General features: G+C 40.1%; 1 protein-coding gene across 1 annotated transcript in view; it reads left to right on the top strand.

Moving 5' to 3' along the window:
- The window catches only part of LOC116694239 (alpha-1,3-mannosyl-glycoprotein 4-beta-N-acetylglucosaminyltransferase C), an 85,554-nt gene extending 73,663 nt beyond the window's left edge, over positions 1–11,891 (top strand). Inside the window, 7 exon segments of the mRNA XM_032523844.1 lie at positions 4,493–4,644; positions 5,261–5,408; positions 6,368–6,733; positions 6,736–6,759; positions 6,762–6,890; positions 6,893–6,910; positions 6,913–11,891. Coding sequence (XP_032379735.1) covers positions 4,493–4,644; positions 5,261–5,408; positions 6,368–6,733; positions 6,736–6,759; positions 6,762–6,890; positions 6,893–6,910; positions 6,913–7,511 — 1,436 coding nt within the window. The 3' untranslated portion in view covers positions 7,512–11,891.
- Positions 11,892–24,955: the final 13,064 nt, after the last annotated feature.

Genomic DNA, 24,955 nt, shown 5'->3' with positions numbered 1-24,955 from the left:
GGGGCGTATTTTCTATCTTATCTCTTTCAGGTGCAACTGTAGCAACAATCAGAATGAATTCTGGCTCCTAGCTGGGTGTGACAGTGTGACATCCAAAATGGTATTAAAAAAGACAACAACATGCAGAAATAATTTAATAAAAAAAAATGCAAGGTTTGAGAAATCTTCAATTCAGATCAAATTGAAAATGTAGCCACAAGAATGAAAATGTAATTGAATTTGTGAGGTCCCTTGTGGCTAGCACACTCTGCTTTTGTCACAGTTTTGTTGCCACCAATCTCTCTTCATGTCAATCTCACAGGATTTATCTTCTTATTGAGCGCAGTTTTCAAAAGGAGTTTGGGACAGACAGCTGATACGAGTTAAGTGCACAGCGCATTGCTGGGTTTAAGCAAGCAGAGAGGCAGTGTTGTGGTTTATTTGGTCCAGTTCACTCTCTCTCACACACACACACACACACACACAAAGTGCATAATGGATATTTAACAGCCCTAGCCTGCTGGAAGTGTGCTGTGTCCTGAAATGGGGCTGGAGACATCGGAGGGAGTGTGTGACTGCCAGGATGACACACCCATTAAAACACACTTAGTGCATTTCACTGCTGCAGTTCCACACTGGATGCATGACACAATAATGCATACAACAACACGTACATGCCTCCCTCCTTCTTGCTAATGGATGCTCCAGTGAGTCATCCCTACATCCATCTATACCTATTCCATATTCTAGCATGTCCCAAGAATAAACAGTACACTGGAGATAGGCATGATGGCATCTCAGTCACAGTTAAATCTGGGGTACGAAAACCGAGCATGTTTTCCAGCTGTGCCTTTGGCAGGATGAGCATCTCATCCTCTTCCTGCTCTGAGCCCATACTGAATTATTGAAACAAGAGAGGCGCTTCGCTTTGTCTTGTATCATCAGGATAGACGCCCAAAACTCCAGTCTGAGAGATCAACTCCCCTCTAACACGAAGCAGAGAAGTTGTTTAAATGTAGCTCTCCGCACAGAATGCCATTTAGTTTTATAGTAGGTGAGGAGACTCAACTCAGCTTATGTTTGTGCAAAAGGAAAGAGCTGCTGCTGAGTTCTCACCAAAGAAGATGAGGCAGGGGAGAGTTACCTGAGCCATGGTGTCAGGAGGACTTTCGTGCATGTAGCCATCAGCTGAGATTCCTCCAAAGGCTCAAATGATTCTTCTCATTATTATGCTACACTCATCTTTCTCCAGCAAAACTCTACAATTTACTGGACACATGGCACACACAATGGAGGCAATGAGTGCGTTTACATTAACGATATTCCACTATCATTTCGAATATGACCAGATTTTGAATTTGATCCAGGCCGTGTAAACAGCATATTCAATTTTTTTGGATTATGACGTGGGATATGCCGGTATTATTCGGGATTTAGAAGCATTCTTTGTACATGTATTTGACGCATTCAGAATATGAATCTCAATCGGTAGTTTTAACACAGTTTAGGAGTTCACTTTATGGATCTTTTATATCTTGCCTGTTTGCGGCTTACAATGAGCTTCGGCATTAATTGTTGTACACAAACCAACCAGCTAACAAGGTTGCGGTAAAGACGCATGCCCAAAAGAAAGAGAGAAACACAGTTACTTTTAAAGATTATAAAAGACTTTGATATCAACTGGTTTTTGGATATGCACAAACATTGCAAAGTTGACCCTTTTACTACTTTGGTTGAAGGAATGAAATAGGGAGGCCACATTCACACAATCAAACAAGTGCGCTACCGATGTTAAACTTTGAAAAATTTAAACAGGAATATTGGGGAATATTCACTTTTATTAGACATGTAAACAGCTTAGTCGGAATATCGTCTTTTTCGGAACAAGGTAAAAACCAGAACATTATGCGCATGTAAAAGTAGTCAATGACAATGATATTCTGCTTTAGCCTGTGTGTGGTGTTAAGAGAAATCCTGACAGTCTGTCTGTATGCGGATCATGGATGTATGAATTGGAGCATAAAGCCTTCATGTAGGCAAAAATACCCTGTTGTAAGCAGTGCTTCCGCACTATGGGGCCTATAAAACAGGCGCACATAAGGACCCAAAACCGGCAAAGCCACCTTCTTCCAGTTTAGCGGTTCTCCAACTTAACTTGGGATAAAATGATTTACTCATGCAGATCTTCTAGACTTTCCAAGTGTTATCGGGCTGAATAAATCATGTTCTGAGTAAAATGAGTCATTTCGTGGGGTTTGTGATGCTAGAAAAAATGTATCCACTGATTTACAGACATCTTTTTTTCCCCCATGTAAGTCTATGGGGAAAAGTCTTTTTGGGCCAGGGTGGCATCACATGGTGGTCCAGGAGTTGCAATTCCACTGTTGTTCAATTTGCTTCAAAGCCCGGCCCACTTCCTGGGGTCCACATACGGACACGTTGTTGGTAACACAATAGCTCACAAAGAAAGACAGATTGTCTATATTGTTACAAATGTGATTATTTTGTGTGAAACACTTGAATAGAAAAATGTAAATGCTACTTGGTTAAATCAGGTTCTCTTGTTTATTTGGAGAATATCCACTTTTGCCATCTCAAGGAAGATGAAGAGTTCATTCCTCAATCTACAAAACTTAAATCTGAAGTTGAGTTCTTGTGGGCTGAGGGTAACATGAAGTTAGCCAATAAGACATAAGGGTTGAACCGGTCTAACCCTGGCAATAAGTGCTTGAATACTTCCAACGCTGAATGCCAGCCAATTCAATGTTTCGAAGATTGTGCTCCATGTGAGTTCTTTTTTTTCCCTCTTTTTGGCTTGTTATGCATACATTTTCAGAGAATCTTTTGAAAAAGAGAAGACTAACCCAACCACTCACTGAACATACTGAATCCTTTTTTAAATGAAATAAATTGTTGAAATTCTGGGCTGCCAACGTTTAAACTTTTGAATGTAAAAACACATTTAAAATGTAATTAGACGTCATGTAAAATATACATTCAACATTGGACAACTACATCACAAAAAGACCCATGCCTTAGATACTCTTTTTTTGAATGTTTACAGCTATTAACTACTTTACAACTAAAGTAGATATAAACATTTTCTGCATGTAGAGATGCTCATTTGGGTTATTATACCGTGTAAGCGGAAAAAAACTGCTAAATGTTGTAGTTGCTGGCCGCATTAATTCACACTGCTTAGAACGTTGCACTGAACAGGCTGCATTGGATGGAAATGTTAAATTCAGTTTTCAAGTGTGCACAAAGAGATATTGACTAGCCGCGTCCCAGGTGGGGCTGACTCCTGGTGCGAGTGATCGATGTGTGTGTGGTCATTGAACTGCGCTTAGAGGTAGTTTGTATTCTATTAGGCATCTCTGGGGTTTTGCAGCAATGGAACAAAAGCGCATGCTGATGCCTAATTGCTGGCAGAGAAAAGACTAACGCCATTGTTACATCTGCAGGTTGTTACTTCTGCTGCTGCCGTTTATTGGCTGGTTCTCCCTCAGCCTGTCGCAGTCGTACAGGTGCTATGAGGAGTTGGCCATCCTGTGGTGACTGAGCCTAAAATATATTCTGTTCTAGCTGAAATCTGTATGCTGTATGTTATGGCTTTCATTGCTACTTAAGACTGCTGATGTATGTAGGTTTAGCTGTCGACATCAGATGTACTTTGTGATTGCTTTGTTTTATCTGTATTGGATAGGTCACACCTGGGAAGCAACGATGGACATTTTCTTTGTAAAATAAATGAGTGATTGATAAATCATAATGTAAATTAATAAATTATTAAATTAAAGAAAGCAACCATCCATTTTATCCTCCATTTTGTCTCTTTTACTTCTCATCTTTGTGTTTGTTTTTCTTCTACAGAACACAGATCTGAAATAGTGAACTAAAATGGAACATCAATTGACTTTTCCCTTGATAATGGTGGCCGATGGTGACAGAAAAAGTTACATTTTCAAATCAAATTGGAGTGACCTAGCTAATAAGAACAGATAGAAGCAACTCTTTTTGACCATCGTAGTATAAAGATTATATTGAAATGCTGGCCGTGGACTAGAGCACCACCCTTCATCACTACACAGCTACACATACCAGTACGTTGGGGGATGCAGATGCTTCCAAATGGTGTATATTTTCATTGTTATTAGTGAAGAAACATTTTCTTTGCATCAGTAATCCATTGTTTGGCATGTTCCAATCCTTGATGTCCTGCTGTGACTTAAGTTTTTCTCTCAAGTCATTTGCCAAGATTTGGTTAACATCTTTCCCATAAAAGGAAAAAAAAACAGCCCTCTATCACACATCATTAGTGGTCTGTTGAAGAATAATTATGATGCTACTGGAAGATAATCACGTCCTTCATGGCAGTATGGTCCCAAAAATTAATTCCCCCACAATCTGTTGATGCTTGATAAAGGCAAATTATTAGCATGCAGCGTCTCGGGCTGACGACATTCAAAGCAAGCCTGTCTAACGTGTTGTTTCTCATGTTCTTCTCATGCAGATCCCAGTGAGAGCTTGTACAGCATGAGGCTGGTGTGGAAATCCCTGGACAAGATGAGGTGTCTGCGGAAACGCTCCACTATTCCCTTCCTCGGTTTCCTCATCACCTTCCTCCTGTTCCTGAACCTCTACATTGAAGATGGCTACGTGCTGGTTAGTACATTTGTCTTTAGCAAGCATTTACCAAAGAAAGATGTTAGATGAAGTACTACAAATGTGTATTGCTTTCTAATGTCTGAGCAACAAATTGGACAAATATGCTTTTGTAGTGTTCACTCCGCCCATGTTGTCCCTTTTATAGTTGCTTGTTTTTAAAAGGAAACATGTTTAAAATTTCATAACATAGACCCAAGTTGAAATCCAGACGATTTATTTCTTATTCATGATGCCATCAAAACTTGGTGATCACAGTACATTATCTGTGTTTGTTATTTCAATAATTAAGAGGTAGTTCACATTTTCAACTCTCTCACGCTCTTCTGAAGTCCATTTGCTTGGCTTTGCAAACAGCTTGAAGGGGTTTTAAAATTTCTTTTGTCTCGAACGGTCTAGCGTTAGCTCCGCCACATCAAAACACATATTGTCTCAAGTTTGTACTGGATGTTAGAGACAAGTTAAAGGAAACAAATGGCTGGTTTTAACCCTCAGCTGAATTATTTACAGTAGAAATAGATTTTCCCTTTTCTGCAATAGTAGTAGTAGTAGTAGTAGTAGTACCTGTCTCTATTGTTCATAATGTGAAGTTTGTGTTTTTCGTGTTGTGTTCCAGGAAGGGGATAAAAGGCAGCTAAGGGAAACATCCGTCCACCCTTCAAGCTCAGAGCGATACGTTCACACCTTCAGAGACCTGAGTAACTTCTCTGGAAGCATTAATGTCACTTATCGTTACCTCGCCGGAACCCCACTGAACCGCAAGAGTAAGTTTAGTGTTTGTTTGAAGAGAAATTTGCATTGACTGTTTTTACGAGCTTGGGGAGATACAGTACGTCACACAGTAGTTGTAAACATGAGCTGAGAATAAAAAACTAAAACTCAAAAATCTGTGACGTGCCGATTTAAAGCACAGCAATAAAATGCAACTGCTCCACAGAGACATGTTGTACCTCAAACACTACACACTCCTCCTTTCAAGAGTACCATGATTTAGTTTTTGATGTTTTACCTAGAATGCGCTCTAGTTTGAGGTCCGAGGACAAGAGTCGAGATTATTTTGCCATTTTTTCCCCATCGCAATTACAGCAAACATTTAAATTAAAGATGCCAGTTTAGATTTTGTTTTTCTGACCAACAACTGACCCGTTATAACCAATAATTAACCGCTAAAAGACAGGCGGACAACTGAGTCCCAGTTCACCCATCCAGGGCGCTCTGCCATACTTTCCGCGTCTGCTGAGGGCTACAGATTTGTAACGGTCTCACGGCCACAATGTTGCGTGCACTGTTGGACGAGCCCGTCTCCACCGCATCCCCCTGTAGGTGTGTGTCTGCCAGGTGACTCTGTGTGTAGGACGGCTGATTTAACCCACCATTCCTCATCCACCTCTCCACTGTGAGCACCATCCAGCATGAGAGTCACCAACTTAGCAGAAAACGCAACCTTTTAGTGCAAAGTTTGCACGAGCAAGTAGAAATTGACTGTATAGCCTATTTTTCTTTACATTGTTTTATTAATATTGTTTTTAACAGTTTCACTGACTGAGTATTAATTGATCAAATTTTGTGTTGGTTAACGGTTAAACGGTTAACTTGTTGGTATTGAGTTTGAAATAATGAATCTTCTCTTTAATGAGTTGCAATACAATATACTTTAGAGTGGTCATTTGAAAGTAGTCGGGTTACATCATGATATTATGACATTTCTCACTTCTCTTCACAGAGTATCTTACCATTGGACTTTCATCAGTCAAACGAAAAAGAGGAAACTACCTACTGGAGACGATCAAATCCATCTTTGATCAGTCCAGTTACGAGGAACTCAAAGAGATTGTGGTTGTGGTGCACCTGGCAGACTTTGACCTGGTCTGGTGTGAGAACCTGGTTCAGGAAATCACCAGGAAGTTTGCCCACCACATCATAGCCGGACGCCTCCTGGTGATCCAGGCACCAGAGGAGTACTATCCGTCTCTGGACGGGCTAAAAAGGAACTACAACGACCCAGAGGACCGGGTCCGTTTCCGCTCCAAGCAGAACGTGGACCTAGCTTTCCTCCTCAACTTCTGCACAAACCTCTCTCACTTCTACATGATTTAGAGGACGACGTGCGCTGCTCCAGAACTTCCTGACGGCGCTGAAGAAGGTGATCACCTCCAGAGAAGTTCCTACTGGGTGATGCTGGAGTCTCCAAGCTGGGCTACATCGGAAGCTGTACCACTCCAGAGACCTGCCCCGTCTGGCTCATTTCCTCTCATGTTCTACCAGGAAAGCCCTGCGACTGGCTCCTCATCCACTTCAGGGGTCTGCTGGCCCAAGGACGTGATCCCTTCACCTCGCTGTTCCAGCACATGGGCTACTACTCCTCTTACAAAGGAGCAGAGAACAAGCTGAAGGACGACGACTTCGAGGAAGACTCCATAGACATCCCTGACAACCCTCCTGCCAGCCTCTTCACAAACATCAACGTTTTTGAAAACTACGACGCCACCAAGGCTTACAGCACTGTTGATGAATATTTCTGGGGGAAGCCGCCGTGCACGGGAGACTTTTTTGTCATAGTCTTTAATAAATCTACCAAAATTAGTAAGATTAAGATTGCTACTGGTTCTGACGACCGACAGAATGACATTCTTCACCACGGAGCTCTGGAAGTTGGTGAGAAACTAGTTGGGACTAAAAAAGGGAAGCAGTGTTCCTCTTATATTACATTAGGGGAGTTTAAAAATGGCAACATTGAGGTTCAAGACGTAGACCACAAAATTGCCTTCGACATTGAGTGTGTTCGCATTGTGGTGACAGCCAGTCAGAAAGAATGGCTCATTATTAGAAGTATTAGTTTATGGACTACACAACCCCCCAGCCAATAAGGACTACACATAAAGACTCTTAGTATGTCATAGAGGCAAAGGTTTTATTATCATTATTTACTAATGTATATATTTCCAGGTTTATTTATTCATTTTGTATGTATTTATTTATACTAATTTTGATTGCCAACTCAATCTATACTTTTTATACCTGCAAGTTGTAACCTTAGTAGAGCATCTTCCAAGTCATTCGGATGAGCTGTCCAGCTGACCTCAGAGTATTCATGAACGTTTGTTTTCTTTCTTTCTTTCTTTCTTTCTTTCTTTCTTTCAGATTTTGATAGCTGTCCTTAACATAGGGCTGAGCGATAATTCAGGGTTGCGTTTTACCAACTTTAAGTTATATTATGACATTCTTCTGTACAAATCCTGTGAAAAGACCAACACCAACAATAAGTCGATTGCACTAATAAGTAGTGCCATGTAGCCAAAGTCTGATACATCTCTTCACTATGTGCCATTGACCTCCATGGTTGTCCATAATCAGTGAGCCATACTGTTTTACTGGATGAGATGTTACTTAGTCAATCCGTCATACAACGTCATGCTTCTGTACTCTAAATCAGTGGTCCTCAGAATGTATCCCCTTTTGAAATATATGAGTAGTGACTCACCATAACCCTAAACAGGTCAAAACATTTTACTTAGAAAAAGCTATTATAAAAACGTACAGTGCTGTGCCTGTTTAGGCTAAACAACGACATAGTAGCTGAAAAACACTTAAATGCTAGCTTACAATTCAAATGTTTAGAATCCATCACTGAATCATCATTATTATAAAATAATTATTTCAGTAACTATGCATACAAAAATCTCACATACCCCCTGTCGTACTCCATATTACCCCGAGGGGTACTACAACCCCAAATTGAGAATCACTAAGCACCAAATGTGTATTAATCTGCGGCTGAAAACAGATCTAGACTGGGTAGGGAAGTCAGAAAGTACTTAGAGATGGACTTACACTTTTTTTTTTTTGGCTTTTCATGGGATTTGTTGGCATGACTAATATATAGAATCACACCAGCCTTATCTTTCAATGGTTCTAAGCAAAATGGAGTTAGGGTTTAAAGCATTTTGTCTGGTCTAAAGGATATTAGTGGAACATGTCTCATTGCAATGAACACCAATTTGATCATTTCAAATCATAATATATACGTATTAATATACCAATATCATATTATTAATTTCAACCATATCGCTCAGCCCTACAGAGCACCCTGAAAACATATCTGTAAGTCATTCGTGGACGATGCATTATTTATGAATGTTATGGAAGGCTCTAAAGAAAGGTGCTTCAAGGGAGATATGAAGACAAATCTCACTTGCAGAACAGCGTACTACTGATTTAATACAGTTCGACCATAGTATTATGAACCACTAATTGTCAATAAATGTCGGGAAAGGATAGTTATTAGAACGTGTCACTAAATACTTTTTAGAAACAGGTTCTCCTTGAAAATATCGTCCAATTAAAGCTATTGTGTCTTCTACAATTTTTCATGACCGATATCAAGCCTGCAAGTGTAGCCCTGGGATTTCTCTCTGACAATGTCCCCATTTAGCCCTTAATTATTTTTACAGTTTGAAACCCCATCAGGACAAGTATCAGAGGTCATTGTTGCCTTGAATATTCATCATGTCACAGCTTACGTTTTCAGCTTCAGACATTCTTTCCCTAATTTAGGGAAGTGGGCTGAGCTCTTTTACTGGCGCTGTATGTTCCGTCAGGGCTGCTGACAGGAGAACAATGTTTGTTTTCACCCATCTTCTCCAAGAGCTGAGATTAGATTGCACAGTGAAGAATAGGCCAGGTCTGCTCTTAGGTCTCTCTCTTTTTTTCCACCACAGCACAATTTTCCCCCAGTAAATTGGTCTGTTTGCCTCCCTCTCTACAACAGCAAAACAACATCTCCCCTGAAGCTATAGGATCTCAATTCGCTCTTTTCCCAATGTTGCGCTCTCACAACTCCAATGTTTCTGCTCGTACACGGTTGCCTCTCTGTGATCTTTGCTCTCGCTTCATGCAGTCTGCTGCTGCTTTGGGGAAACTTTCTTGTATTTCCTTTGAAGATCCTTTTCAAATTCCCCACCATTGCTTCATGTTCTTAAACAGCAAACATTTGCAAGAATTAACGCTGTACATGTAAACTGATAATCGGCGTGATGTTCGAAGCAATTCAGAGCCGCGCTTCAAAAGTAACCCTGTCATTTCCCACGTTCATGTAATTAGGAGCCGACAGTGAGCAACGTTCAGCGACAGATTTGTTTCTACATTGAAAAGGCATCACTCAACAATGCAATAAAGAGGTAAATGTTTACATAACACTGACATTCTTTAGGAACATGAGGTGAAAGCAGATCGTTATTAAGCATGTGGCGACGGTTTTGCAACGCTTTGTTCCACTGTTGCAGTAGCCAGCTGTTCAGTGTTTTCCCTCAAGGTCTTGTTCAGTGTCACAGATCGAGACCTTTCGTAGATTAGCTTGTACCGCCACCTCGAAATCCTTCCTCAACAAATCCCCCATGTGCCATCTGAAATGGAATTAGAATGCCCACCAACACAATGTAGCTTATTGTTTTTCTTCAGCATTTCCCTTGAAAAGTCGCTATTCATTTTGGTGAATGATTCTGTGACCTGCGTGGATCAGCTCCTTGGAGGGGGATCTTGTTTGAATGGATGATGCTCGGAAACACAATTTACATTGTGCTGCGCGTGTGGTATTCTTTGTGACGCACACCATGGTGCCAGTTCAGCCTAGTATTACCTGCTTATGAGCTATAAACACATGATATCACCGCAGGGCAGTTAGCTGTTTTACAAGTGTAATGGATAGCTTTGATACGCCTCATGCCCAAATAGAGCAAATGTGTTGTTAAGCCCATAAGTTAAGTTGATATATTCGGAGAAGAAATTGCTGTCTGATCTCTATTTGAAATAAGATGCCAGCTAAAACTAGCTGCACGATGCAGGTTTATGGACAGATTTACATCTTGGGGGTAACAACAAAAGCTGCATAAATTCCTCAACTGGATGTCAGCAAACAGCTGAGCACAGCATCCTTTTGCTATTGGCAGCCTGTTTGTAAACCTCAATCCATACTAGGGCCTTGAGTGAGAATCAGTTATACTTTAGGCCAGTGATGGAGTACTCAAATCCTGGACTTGGATTCAAATCCAACTTGAATCGCCATGCTCTGGACTTGTGACTTGACTTGGACCCACGCACTGATGACTTGGACTCAAGGATTTATGTTACTGGATTTAAACATTCATGAAATAGGATTCAGATAAAGGATAAAGTTTCTGACTACTTTGATGTGTAATAGGCAGTGACGGAGTACTCGAGTCCTGGACTTGACTCTGACTCAAGTCGCTTTTCTCTGGACTTGTGACTCGACTCGGAGTCAAACACAGGTAATGGTGAATTGGCTTGGCCTCGACCTCTTCTTTGGACTCAGACTTAGACTCAGACTCTTCGGTGACTTGGACTTGGGGACTCAAGACTTGACTCGGACTTGACAGTTGGTAACTCAACTACAACACTGCTTTAGGCTATATTTCACTTAATACTAAATTAAAATTGTAAGTTGTCAAGAACTAAACACCAACTACATCGGCAGATCTCTGTGAGAAAAAGGGCAGGTGTTTGGGACAAACTTGCAGTCTAAGTTTGTTCAATTACATTGTCTTTGAGGGTCCAATCCCCAAAGCTTCAACCAAGTGATGAATGTGAATATGATGCGTGGATCCTGAGTTATTTGAAATGTGAGCTGTCTTCCAGTGGAGCATGTACAAAGTGCATGAACAAAATGATTTTTCAGTGGATAAAACAACTCCTTTTATACGTCAGGATCTATGAGTTATTGTTCAGCTTCTGCTAATGAAATTGTACTGGGTTTGTACGTAGAAGCCTACCGATACTACCTTACAACAGGTTTGGAGTTCACATGTGCTGTATATTGTAAGGTGGAGCGAGTGTGTTAAGATGTTGTTTCTGTGTCTGTTTTACTTTCCAATGTTCTCTAAATGGTACTGTATTGTAAGATGACATATATATTTTTACACGTATCATTTCAAATGTTGTATTGTATATACTGTATTTAAAATGAAATCAGATTAAACGAATGAATGCCAACTTTGTGGTGCATTGTCTGCTGAGACACAGAGAGCAGTGTGTGAGAGAGCACAACATATTGAATATGTGTCTGCAGCGTCAGGGCTTGACTATTGGTTTGAAGGAAAGTATTGGTTTGTTTTGCTTGAGAAAAACAAAACAATATTTACATGACCCTGAATCAAAAATGTAGTCCCTCTGTCTTTGATTGAACATGTCTTGTTTCACTGTTGAAATGTTAATGAATAAAAGTAGAAAATACAGCATACATTTTAAATGTATAAACATAAGTGACATTTGCAGTTCCTTGAAACTTGCAGCGAGAAGAAGTCTGTCTGACTTAGATCTTACCGTAGCCAAAAGCAAAAGCCATACATTATTCATTTTAATATTCATATGCTTACTGCTTTTTTTTTTTACTGCATTCTTAATGAAGGTGTGTGGATGGTGCTTGGGGGGACACTGTACTGTTTAAAGCAACGTGATCTTTGTGTATTTGTGAAGATGGGATATAAATTCTCCTACATAAAACGTATTGTCAGACACTTGGGAACATAGCTGATAAGGAAAACAGACAAAAATTGTTCAATGCAAGTTACTGTATATGTATTTTCCTGTGTAAAGAGACACGTGAGGCTCAGTTTGGTAAGTGGTGGTTCAACCTCTAGGGCCCAGAACATGTTGTGTTAAAAATCCCACCTCTTCTTCTAGGTGTCATTAATTAGTGAATGCACATGTCATTCACACATACAGTCCTGCTAAATTCAGGGCAACTCACTCTTCACTTTGATAGCAGAATTCCCAACGTCCATAGTAGAGCCCGACCGATAAAGGATTTTTAAGGCCGATACTAATACAAATATTTGTTTATTTAAAAATCCGATATGCTTATATATTGGCCAATATGCACGTTTTTTTTTTTTTTAATCCAGAAACGTGTTACAAAACAAACAGATTTCCCTAACATTAGTTATTTGTAGTTATTTATAAGTTCTCACTAAAATAATATGATAATAATAAATTGTCATAACAGAACAAAGGAACATCAAAATATATTAAAGTGCTGATAAATAAAATTTACAAAAATCCAATCAAGATATGAAATTTAAAGTCCTTTGAACAAAAACCAACAGGGAAGTTGTAGAGCGTCCTCTGGTGGACAAACTATGCAACGCCAACGCTCATGACATGGTTGACAGTCCGTTTTTTATTTTTTACATGTTCATTTATCAGAATCATTTATTTGTCAATATAAATTAATCTGATGAATGAATATTTAAGATTCTTTCTTAAATTGGCCATTATAAATGCCGATACTGGTCGATAATGACGATATATTGGTTGGGCTCCAGTCCACAGAGGATAAGAATTCATTGAGAAAATGTGAAAATAATGCATTCATTAAAACGTTAGCTCTTCAGAAGCATCAAAGTAATTTCTGTTCATCCTAGCCCCTTCACACATGCCACACACTGTAAACATGTTACTGGGAGGAACTGTATGGGGAGAACACAAATGTCCAATCGGTTGATCACGCCAGGTCCCTAGTATAAAGTTTGTGTATGTCCGATTTAGCCCTCCTAAGAGAGCAACTCTTTGTCCGGAAAGTCACAGCTAGTGAGTGGGCCGGTTGATGCCGTTCTTATCAATATCAAACACATAAAGACTCTTAGTATGTCTAGAGGCAAGGTTTTATTATCATTATTTACTAATGTATATATTTCCAGGTTTATTTATTCATTTTGTATGTATTTATTATACTAATTTTGATTGCCAACTCATCTATACTTTTATTACCTGCAAGTTGTAACCTTAGTAGAGCATCTTCCAGTCATTCGAATGAGCTGTCCACTGACCTCAGAGTATTCATGAACGTTTGTTTTCTTTCTTTCTTTCTTTCTTTCTTCTTTCTTTCTTTCTTTCAATTTTGATAGCTGTCCTACATAGGGCTGAGCATAATTCAGGGTTGCGTTTTACCAACTTTAAGTTTATTATGACATTCTCTGTACAAATCCTGTGAAAAGACCAACACCAACAATAAGTCGATTGCACTAATAAGTAGTGCCATGTAGCCAATCTGATACATCTCTTCACTATGTGCCATTGACCTCCATGGTTGTCCATAATCAGTGAGCCCTACTGTTTTACTGGATGAGATGTTACTTAGTCAATCCGTCATACAACGTCATGCTTCTGTACTCTAAATCAGTGGTCCTCAGAATGTATCCCCTTTTGAAATATATGAGTAGTACTCACCATAACCCTAAACAGGTCAACCATTTTACTTAGAAAAGCTATTATAACGATCCAGTGCTGTGCCTGTTTAGGCTAAACAACGACATAGTAGCTGAAAAAACTTAAATGCTACTTACAATTCAATGTTTAGAATCCATCACTGAATCATCATTATATAAATAATTATTTCAGTACCTGGCATACAAAAATCTCACATACCCCCTGCCGTACTCCTATTACCCCGAGGGGTACTACAACCCAATTGAGAATCACTAAGCACCAAATGTGTATTATCTGCGGCTGAAAACAGATCTAGACTGGGTAGGGAAGTCAGAAAGTACTGAGAGTGGACTTACACTTTTTTTTTTTTTGGCTTTTCATGGGATTGTTGGCATGACTAATATATAGAATCACACCAGCCTTATCTTTCAATGGTTACTAAAATGGGTTGGTTTTAAAGCATTTTGTCTGTCTAAAGGATATTAGTGGACATGTCTCATTGCAAATGAACACCAATTTGATCATTTGCACATGTCATTCCAACATACAGTCCTGCTAAATTCAGGCCTCACTCTTCACTTTGATAGCAGAATTCCCAACGTCCATAGTATAGCCCGACCGATAAGGATTTTTAAGGCCGATACTAATCAAATATTTGTTTATTTAAATCCGATATGCTTATATATTGGCCAATATGCACGTTTTTTTTTTTTTTAATCCAGAAACGTGTTACAAACAACAGTTTCCCTAACATTAGTTATTTGTAGTTTATTTATAAGTCTCCACTAAAATAATATGATAATAATATTGTCATAACAGAACAAAGGAACATCAAAATATATTAAAGTGCTGATATAAAATTACAAAAATCCATCAAGATATGAATTTAAAGTCCTTTGAACAAAAACCAACAGGGAAGTTGTAGGCGTCCTCTGGTGGACAAACTATGCAACGCCACGCTCATGACATGGTTGACAGTCCGTTTTTTATTTTTTACATTTTCATTTATCAGAATCATTTATTTGTCAATATAAATTAATCTGATGAATGAATATTTAAGATTCTTTCTTAAATTGGCCATTATAAATGCCGATACTGGTCGATAATGACGATATATTGGTTGGGCTCCAGTCCACAGAGGATAAGAATTCATTGAGAAAATGTGAAAATAATGCATTCATTAAAACGTTAGCTCTTCAGAAGCATCAAAGGTAATTTCTGTTCATCCGTAGCCCCTTTCACACATGCACTACAACTGTAAACATGTTACTGGGAGGAACTGTATGTGAGAACACAAATGTCCAAATCGGTTGATCACGCCAGGTCCCTAGTATAAAGTTTGTGTAATGTCCGATTTAGCCCATGCCTGAAGAGAGCAACTCATTGTCCGGAGAAGTCACAGCTAGTGAGTGGGCCGGTTGATGCCGTTCTTATCAATCCGCTGGCACGAAACCAGAAGAATACAAAAATCCAAGAGTGAAAAAGAAGAGTCATTTACATGAAGACGCCAACGAAAATATTTCACTGGAGAGACGACCGGATACAGTGACTTCTCTCGGTAAGGGCCGACCCCAAAATCGTCAGACAGATTGAAGCAAGGCAAGAAACTTGGTTGTTTATGACCAAATTATGAATCGGCTATGTGACCATGGTGTAATTATTGTGATGTCCTGCCCATAAAAAGTTAAGAATAAACTTCCAAACGATACAAAATGGCATGCAGAGCTAAAACATGAAGTGATTTACCTGTTATTTATTTGTTTTATTTGCAAAGAATTAGACTGGAACATACTGACAAGAACCACTCCAAATGTTAATTCAATTATTCAAGCTCATAGTTGATGGGCACAATTTGTATCACAAAACATGTCTCCAAATTAAAATGAATTTCATTCTTGTATTAAGATGTTTTATTGGTTCCGAAGTGTTTTGATGAAGCCAGGAGATTTCGAGAATTATCTCAACTTATAGAGGAGCATATCATCTTTTAATTGAACAGATTGAGCATTCACAGTGTTGTGCTTATTGCCGATTGGGTGTTTAAAGGTCCCAGAGCATGAAAATGTCACTTTGTGAGTTTTTTTTAACATTAATATGCGTTCCCCCAGCCTGCCTATGGTCTACCAGTGGCTAGTAATGGCAATAGGTGTAAACCGAGCCCTGGGTATCCTGCTCTGCCTTTGAGAAAATGAAAGCTCAGATGGGCCGATCTAGAATCTAGAAATCCTTATGAGGTCATAAAGGGCAAGGTTACCTCCCCTTTCTCTGCTTTGCCTAGAGAATTTGGCCCACCCATGACAAAGAGACAGACATCATGGCTTTCAAACGAGCAAAGTGGCAGTTGGTCAAGGCCAGACCCTCAGCCTCAACCTTGCCCCCCCTTTCTGCTCCTCAAAAGCTACAGACACAGAAATGGCACATACTAAGGAAATTGTGGGTCTGGCTCTAGTGGCTGTAATTCTGCACCAAGGCTGAATTTCTGGAAAGAGACTCGAGATACAGTATTAGGGGACCACTAAAGCCTCCAAAAAAGCATTCGAAAAGCACCATGTCAAGAGAATTCTGGCACATTACAATTCACAACAGTGCAATTATATTTAAAAAATACAATATACAGAAAAATGACATTAATATGTAAACATTTCATCATGTAAAATAGTACAGGATCTGTAAACAGAGTCACAGCTATTGTTGTATGGTAAGTTTGATAAAGGCTACTTTTGATAATGGAGTCGGCTCTCATTTAAAACCTTCAGGCTTTCACAGTTCCAATACCATTTCAGAGACCCTGAGCAATTTGTCACAGTCGTCCCCAACTCTTCCCGTCTCCTGTCCTTCAAAGTCATCCAGAACCAAATAGAAGGTAAGCGTACATGACAGCCAGGCACCTGAGAAAGCACAGATAATGCATGCTAGGAAGGAGCCAGGGTAGCAAGTAAAAAAACAATATCCCACATAACAAGATCTGCACTGTGCACAGCGAAAGACATCAGCCATTCAATTGCTGTGGTTGCCATGGTGCTGCCAGAATGTACCTAAACGTGATACCAGGCTGATACGGATTTCGTGGATTTCCTTATTTTCTTTTGATCTGTCCTGCTCTCGGGCCTCTGGGAATCCACCTCTGTGGTTGGATCATAATTTTGCCTCACATTCCCTAACCATCTACGAAGAAGCAGCAGCAATGTGTGCAGCAAAAGAACAATGACCACGGCCCATTTGATTTCATTTTCTCGTGCAGCAATGTGTGCAGCAAAAGAACAATGACCACAGCCCGTTTGATTTCATTTTTTCTCTCTCAAGGTACAGACACAATATGTTTCCAAGCAAACACCAGTGCCGCATCAAAGCATGTCAATAGCTTTTGATTAGTAGCCTACATTTTGTGATGTGTCGTTCATGGAGCATTTCCAGCACAGGCCCACAGGTGCACCAGCTGAGGATCGAGGGCTAAGCTGGGGAAATGAAGCTGGGTAGATAAAAGACATGTCGGAAAAGCATAAAAAAGGGGTGCAATGAACAGACGAATGGCTCAGAACAGGGATTTAAAAGTATTGAAGTTGAGGCAAAGCTGAAGGCAGGAAAACATGAAGCAAGCGCATGTGATGAATAAAATCGTAATAATCTGGCATGGAATTTATGATTGTGTGTCTACCTGTGATGGAAGGGCCTCCCAGCGTTCAGGTGCACTCGGGCTGATGAGCATTCAGTTACAGTGGATACCAAGATGCCTGAGCCAGCCTGAGCTAGCTGGAGCCAGCCTGAGCAGCTGGGTATTGAACCATTTTTATGATGGGAACGGAAAAAAAGGATGCATTCTTATCTGCCAAATCTGTGATGGAAATGGCCGAGGGTGAGAATGAAAGCACGACAAGCATTCAATCAACATTTGTTTCCAGGTGGTGGCGAATCAAAGCTATGTAAAGTGGAGTCTGCACACGTGCTCCATACGGTACAAAGGGACAAGATATAACTGGCCACGAGTTTAATTACACGCGTTAAGCCGCACTCTTATGGCACAATTGATCCATTGCAGTGGTGCAGACACGCTAAGAAATTCCTTTCATTTGCTGTCATGATGTTGAACATTAACAGTGAACCATCCCAGCAGAACACTGTGTGCTTCACTCTAACTGCTCCCATGGCATTTTCAGGGTCTTCATGAGGAGTGGAGATAAAAGGAACAGTGCTGCAGGCGCTGTTGGAGCCAGCTCCTTCTTCAGAGTGGATAGTCCCTACGGCGAATGAGCTATTTAATCGCTCCCAATTGCTTTGCCTCAAAAAGGTGTGACCCCCCCCGTCCCCCCGTCCCCACTCCCCCCTGCCACCACCACCACCATCCTCCCATCTGTCTCTCATTCTTGCCAGCGAATTAATCTTGCCACGGGGAGATGTGCTGCCACTTTTCCTTAGTCCCTTCTTCCCTAAACCTCCACTTCTAGTTTTGTAATGCCTTTAGCCCACTGGCAACAGGGAAAGGAGTAATCAAAACAATTACCAAAGTCCCATTTTGTTTCATAGGAGACTTGTCTTTTTTTCATGTGAATCTTCAGCCAGAATTAAACAGGTTGTGTCTTGGGGGGGTTTGTGGAACATCACAAAGGCAACAGCTGTCACAACACAAGAAACACTTCAGTTTCATGCTGGTTCTACCAGCAGCTTTATCACTTGGCGCTCTTAACAAGAGATCCACAACCAATTACCAAAAAAAAGAGGGGAAAAAAAAACGTGTGAAGCAAAAGCAGTCACCTTGATATGTTCACACTGACAGTTATCAGAAGACATCCTCTCATCAGGAACGGTGGGATATAGCAATCTGGATTATCGTGCAGAAAAGAAAGCAGCCACTTCACATGTTTCACTGCTGTCACCTCGAGGGATTGTTATCAATTTTCCAAAAAGGAACAAATAGGACCGTCTCAATGCTAAGCTTACCTAACAGTGTGTCTCGTGATCCCAACAGCGGAAAAGAAAAGCGAGGCAACGTCTTTGCAGATCAACGGACCATTGACTTTGATGAGACAAAACGAGCTCACCACGAGATATAATGTGTTTTCTGGCCCTACCCACTGCCCACTGTTCACATCTATCCCCTACAGTAACTCTCATACTCCCGGGCATGTTGTCGAAAATTGTAAAGGCCTTAATTAAAGATTAATGTCAGGGCTTCTTGCATGCGTTGCTTAGATAACCCATTTCCCAGGGCGCATTGCGAAAAAATGCCCAGGCTGGACACCAGATTTTTCAGCTTTCAGAACAAAAGCTATCAGCTCTCTGGCCAACATGATCCTTTCAGCTGAAGGACAAGCAATAACAGCTCTGCTGCTGCCTTTGCGATGCCACCACTGTGACTGGAACAGGGGGAGGTAGAGTCATTTTAATTATCACACAAGCAAGCAAAGACACACAACCCACCAACACCCCAACCCCCCCACAACATGATGCTCTTCTTTTTCATGAAGCCTGTTTATAATGTCAGGGCATGCCACAGAGTGGGGGATCTGTCGCTGGGAATCAGCCTCGCTCTCTCCACACAAGGTGGAGGAGGTGGAGATGCATGGCGTGTTTGTACAGGCAGAGCCATTCAATCATGTGTATGCACATGTGTTCATGTTTTGTCAGCAATTTCAGAAAGATTTAGGTGAGTGCCAGCAGTTCAGTACCAGGGCCATATGGGGAATTACTGGAATTATAGGGTCTTTGTAAATTATAGAGTGTGGTCTAGACCTACTTTATCTGTAAAGTGTCTTGACATAACTCTTGTTATGACTTGATACTATAAATTAAACTGAATTGAATTGAATATAATACAAGATCCTTTTTCCATTCTTTCAAGGCTGGTTCTACATTCTCCAATTAAAAAAAGGGGTCCACGATCACTGACACAATATAAAGATGAATATCAATAAAGATGAGACTTTGTTGTGAAATTCACAAGCCACGTACCAAGTCATACTTCTGTTTATTGGTGAAATTAACTCAAAACAAATGCTCAAGTAGCGTAAAGCAGTACAATTCAGAGACAGTAATATTCTAATATAACTAATTACTCTCAAATAACAGTAACTATTAATTTTTAATGTATAACAGTTTGGAAGTAACTTGCCCAACACTGAAGACTAATTAGCTTCCATGTTTACAATCAATATGATAAATCCGTAGTGACAGAGCATTGCAGGGGGGCTACGAGGGGCTTTGATGGTCTCCAAGGCCTGTTAGCTCTTTCTGGACACCTCCATTGGGAGATACTCTAAATAACAAATCTGTTGGAACCTCACATATACAGTATGTAAAACAAGTACACATTGCAATATCCAGCAGGCTGTCCAGGTCAGTAGATAACAGATGCATGGTTTCAAATAGTTTATCTTCTCTGGAGGGAATGGTGTCTGATCCTTGCTTCATTTGCTTAACATCTCACATGCCAAAATTACTGTATCAGTGCAAGTGCTGTTGTATGAGCAACTCCCTGGTTTTTTTTCTTTTACTTTTTTTGCAGTTTGCTGTGGGTGCAGGATGGATTTTATGTTGGTGACATGTCAGACTTCATCTTTAGTCAACAATAAAGCTGTGTTTGTCAGTGCACACCTTACAAAGTCCTCATAACCATATGACACTATAGGTCGTTTATTTGGTTAAATTTGTTTAAACGGTCACAGTTTGGTTAGGTTTAGACAGAAAAACTCACTTGGTTAGTTTAGGAACCAAAACTACTTTAGTTTTTTAGTTTAGAAAAAAGTCGTGGTTTGGGTAAAATTACATGTTACTTCATTTCCAGTTACGCACGTGATGCGAAACATGACGTAGCTCTGTCTGTTCCATTTGTAAAGTTAAAAAACAAACTCACCATTTACTTTTATTTTCACACAGGACACAAACCTCGACCTCCTGGGTGAAACTCCTCTGATTGACCCATCAACCACCCCAACCTACTTCATTACATGGAAATTTGGCGTTCTTATACTTATTCATCTTACTCTCTGCTGCTCCATTATAAACATAAATATAATATAAGTCATGATTGCTGTACGAAGAAATAACTTATGTGGCTATTTTCAGAGGAGGACAGTCTCTAGTGCACAGGTAGCAGAACTCATGCCAGTATACAGAGAACGGCAATCAAAGTATAAACAAAGACAATTTGCATGTTCAACGAGCTATAACACATGACAAGGTGTCATGATGTAAGAAAATAGGAGACAAGGTGGAGTTTATGATTTACACAGTGAAAAATGAGTTTCCCCCACCAAGTCCATTGTTTTCCTGTATCAGGATGCCTCAGAGGGCATGATCACAGATTCAATATTGACAACAAAGGAGACACTGTGTTTAATTATCTCAAGACACATACTCAGGAAGATTTATTGAAGATAGTACCTGCTTGACACCGGTAGTGTTACTGTGTCTGACTGCCGAAGACCTAAGCTGGATTTGGCCCAAGCAGCCAGCACGCCAGGAGACCTGAAAGCTCCAGGCTAATTGTGTGTCAACCGGTTTGTATGTATTTGATTAATAACATTTTTGAGAACTAAGGACAATTTCATGAAAAATGATGAAGGCTATTTTTGAGCATATTCTCAACTAATGACATTTTCATGAAAAATGATGAGGGCCCAGTTTAGCTTTAAGATCTTCATTATTTTAGCTTTGTGCAAAAACCCATTGCTTTCCAGTAGGGTTAGGGTTAGGGTTAGGTACAGGAGACAGGAAAAACCCAACCCAATTTACATGATGGAAGATTTTGAATTAATATTTATTCTACTACATATAGTTTAATGTTCCATGATCAGTAGTTAAAAACAGTGACCACAATGAATTGTTAAATGTTCCTATCTAACTTTTAACATCACCAATTGAAGGCCCGCCCTTGAAGGCTCTGATTGGCTTGGTTGTTTCTCTGACTAGGAAGTCAGTTACCACAGCAAACGTCAACCTCTTTGATAACTGGAGGAACCTGGATATCAGAACAAATTTTAACTGACAAAAAAGTCAGGTGTCAATTCAGATGGCGAACACTGACGCTGACTCATTTGCAATTAAACACCTATACACTAAATTAAATCTCAAGTTCCTCTTTTTTGTTGAAGTTTGTGTCAACCTGCTGTCTAGGTCTTAGTAACCAGAGGGCCTCGTTTTACAAGTGACAGCCATACCTGTGACAATGAACAGCTCAGACATGGCTTGTCCTTTCACTGCCTTTGCTGAAGGCTTCAGTGATGCTGCCCATATGTGAGGCCTAATTACTTTCTCAGCTGGCCCCTGCCACAAGTTCACACTTGTTATGCCACTGTCCCATTCACACGATCAGATTTCTCACAAAGGGAGCTAATCTCATTCCTTCACAAAGCATTATCTTGATCGGACTGGCTTTTTACGCAATTTGCTACGCTGTCCAGATGAGAGAATGACTTTCCTTAAGCATGAGTGAAGACACTCATCAGCATCCTACTGAGAAGTTTTAAACTGTCAGCCAACATTCACTAACTCGAAATTGGAGTTAAATTGAAGAGGCGTCCGGCTGGAAAAATGCCAAGACAAGCAGGCCCGAGCATCGCTGCAGCGGCAGATGTCGATGAAGGTTTTTAATGGAGTTGAATTAATTCACGCAGGGTGTAATTTGTCCTGTGGATGTGGGAGGCGTACTAAGTCTGAACTTGTTCAGGGTCATGAGAGTCGTTATATTGATAGACATCTGCTGAGGCGGCCAGCAAATTTGCAAAAACTGACAGATCTGCTCCAATGCTGAGATAATGATGAATTGCATTACTCAAATATGGAAAGAGTTGGTCTGCATGTTGGTAGATCTCAATTTGACAGGAAAGCAGGTTCCAATCTTGGTGTTTTTGGAAGTTGCTAGTGAAGGCAACCCTACCCGTGGTTGTTGTTGTGCAGATCTGCCTCAAGGATTGTGCCCAGGCGATGGATGGCAAGGCACATAATCACTAAAGCTAAAATCCTCCCCTCAGGTGGTTTTGCAGAATTTCTGCCTAATACACCTTCACCTGGTAGATTTGTTTTAGAGTTACGTAGAGCAGCTACTGTCCAATCAGGCCAATGGCCTTTCTGTTAGAGGTTGATCAGTGTTTTGGCCATGCTACCATCACGTTATAGTGTCTGGAGCTCCATTCAAGCAGTTTAGTGCTCTGGGCATGATCCAACGCAAAGTTACTCCAGTTCTCTTTGGCATTATTACTAATCAGAAATAGCCTGAGGCCCCAAACTGTCACTTTTAGTAGGAAATCTGAGTGTACTAAGAGGCAGAATGCAATTAAAATTAACTAGTTGTAGAAATCAGTCAAATAGGAATACTGCATTGTCTATTTAAATTAAGGTCAGGGCCAAGTTTCTGTACTGTGAATGAATATTCTTTAGGCAGAATATAGAGAGAAGTTTCCAATTCATTTGGTGGAGCAAAACCATAAGGTTATTAAATCAAGATACATACAGTTACCAAAGTATGGATTAATGTTGTACTGCACTGCCACCTGCTGGTACACATGGCCTACATGGGTACACTTAAAATGTTCTAACTCTTATTAAAGTACTATTTCACCAGATGGCAGGATATTTTCACTTTAAACCACACATACAAACACCTTTGTACATACTCAAGAGGCCTCCAATCTGCTGCCATGAGCATATGTTGTCCCAACTATGATTCAGTTGTTTTATTTTGTAGGTAAAGTGTTGCTTTGGGTGAGAAAAGGCAAAATTTATTTTTGAAAATGAACTCCCTGGATAGAGAATGAAATAGCACAAACTCTGTCTGCTTGGTTGCATTGTGTTAAGGTGAGAGCTTTTGTGTTACTTTGAAGTATTCAAAGAATGGTTGTAAGGTTTTTCTAAATAGAACTAAATGACTCATGGTGCTTCTGGGTGGTTAACTGTGAAAATTCGTTGAGCAAAGTATCATTATTATTTCTCTCGACATTGTAATCTCACTGAAATTACTGTGTGCTGCGTAATGTTAGGTGGATGTGTAGTGCAGGCAGAATTTGTTGGAAAAAAATACCACAAACGCATTTAAACATCTCTGATGGTCTCTCCACATGAATAAAAGTAACTGAAAAACCTGCAAATAAAGGTTCCTTTTGTTTTTGGACTGATATATTTGCATAAACCCCAAACTAAATATGCTCAACAGAGCAGCTTTGTCTTTAATTTGAGGTGTGTTTCACTCAGTATAAGCTACATATTCTCAGCCAAAGGCCAAATATAGATATCAGACAGTAAAGCTCCAGATAACTGAGATATGTTCTTGCATCTTACCATTACAAGGTTATTTAAACATCTATCTCACTGTTAACAGTTGACAGTGGACCAAATAAAACCAGAGTTCACACTTTCTGCTGCTATTTGAGGAGATTTATTTCTCTCCAAATGCTTTCATCTGATTCAGTTGCCATTTTTTGGGCTGTTTGTCTTTTCAATACACTGTTCTGCTGCCTGAAGGGATGCTTGTATTTCAGCGAGACAGTCATTCACACTGTAAATCAGGCCATCAGACTTGTTAAACAACACTGCCATCCTCTGCCTGTGGTGGGCACATACACTGGTGGTCATTGACATGAAGGGAATAATGATGGATGTCGCCTATGGTATTTTTGCAACCTTTACTTATGCAAAGTTTGCCCTTTTTCCTGCTACACACAAACAATTTGACACATTCAAGTGGAGCCAACTGAAGCTTGAGCATTCAGTTGTAAGTGTCTGAAAGGCACCTTGGCAGTAATTGTTGAGGGGAAGTTTAAACAGCAGCTTTGCAATTCAACTTTTTCAACCTGAATGGATAAATATCTACCTGAAGTGGATACTAACCACAGTAATGGCTGCAAATAATGATATCATATCAATGTAGTTTGAGTTTGGTGATAGAATGTGAAGACTGGATTCAATGAGATACCATTTATGTGTGCAACTACATACTTTCTCCACCCAATCTCTTAACATTTATTTGTTTTTTCCCCCCCAGGAAGGTAGAAAAGATTAATTCGATACAGCAGAAAGCAGAAATAAACCTTGATTCACCTTAAATCTAATAGCATTGTTAGGTGAAGTTTTACCTGCTGATGCTTTAAGATATCTGTCTCAG

Source organism: Etheostoma spectabile, chromosome 8 (genome assembly GCF_008692095.1).
Source record: "Etheostoma spectabile isolate EspeVRDwgs_2016 chromosome 8, UIUC_Espe_1.0, whole genome shotgun sequence".
In the NCBI taxonomy this organism is placed as follows: Eukaryota; Metazoa; Chordata; class Actinopteri; order Perciformes; family Percidae; genus Etheostoma; species Etheostoma spectabile.
This window is presented reverse-complemented; position numbering and strand designations above follow the sequence as displayed.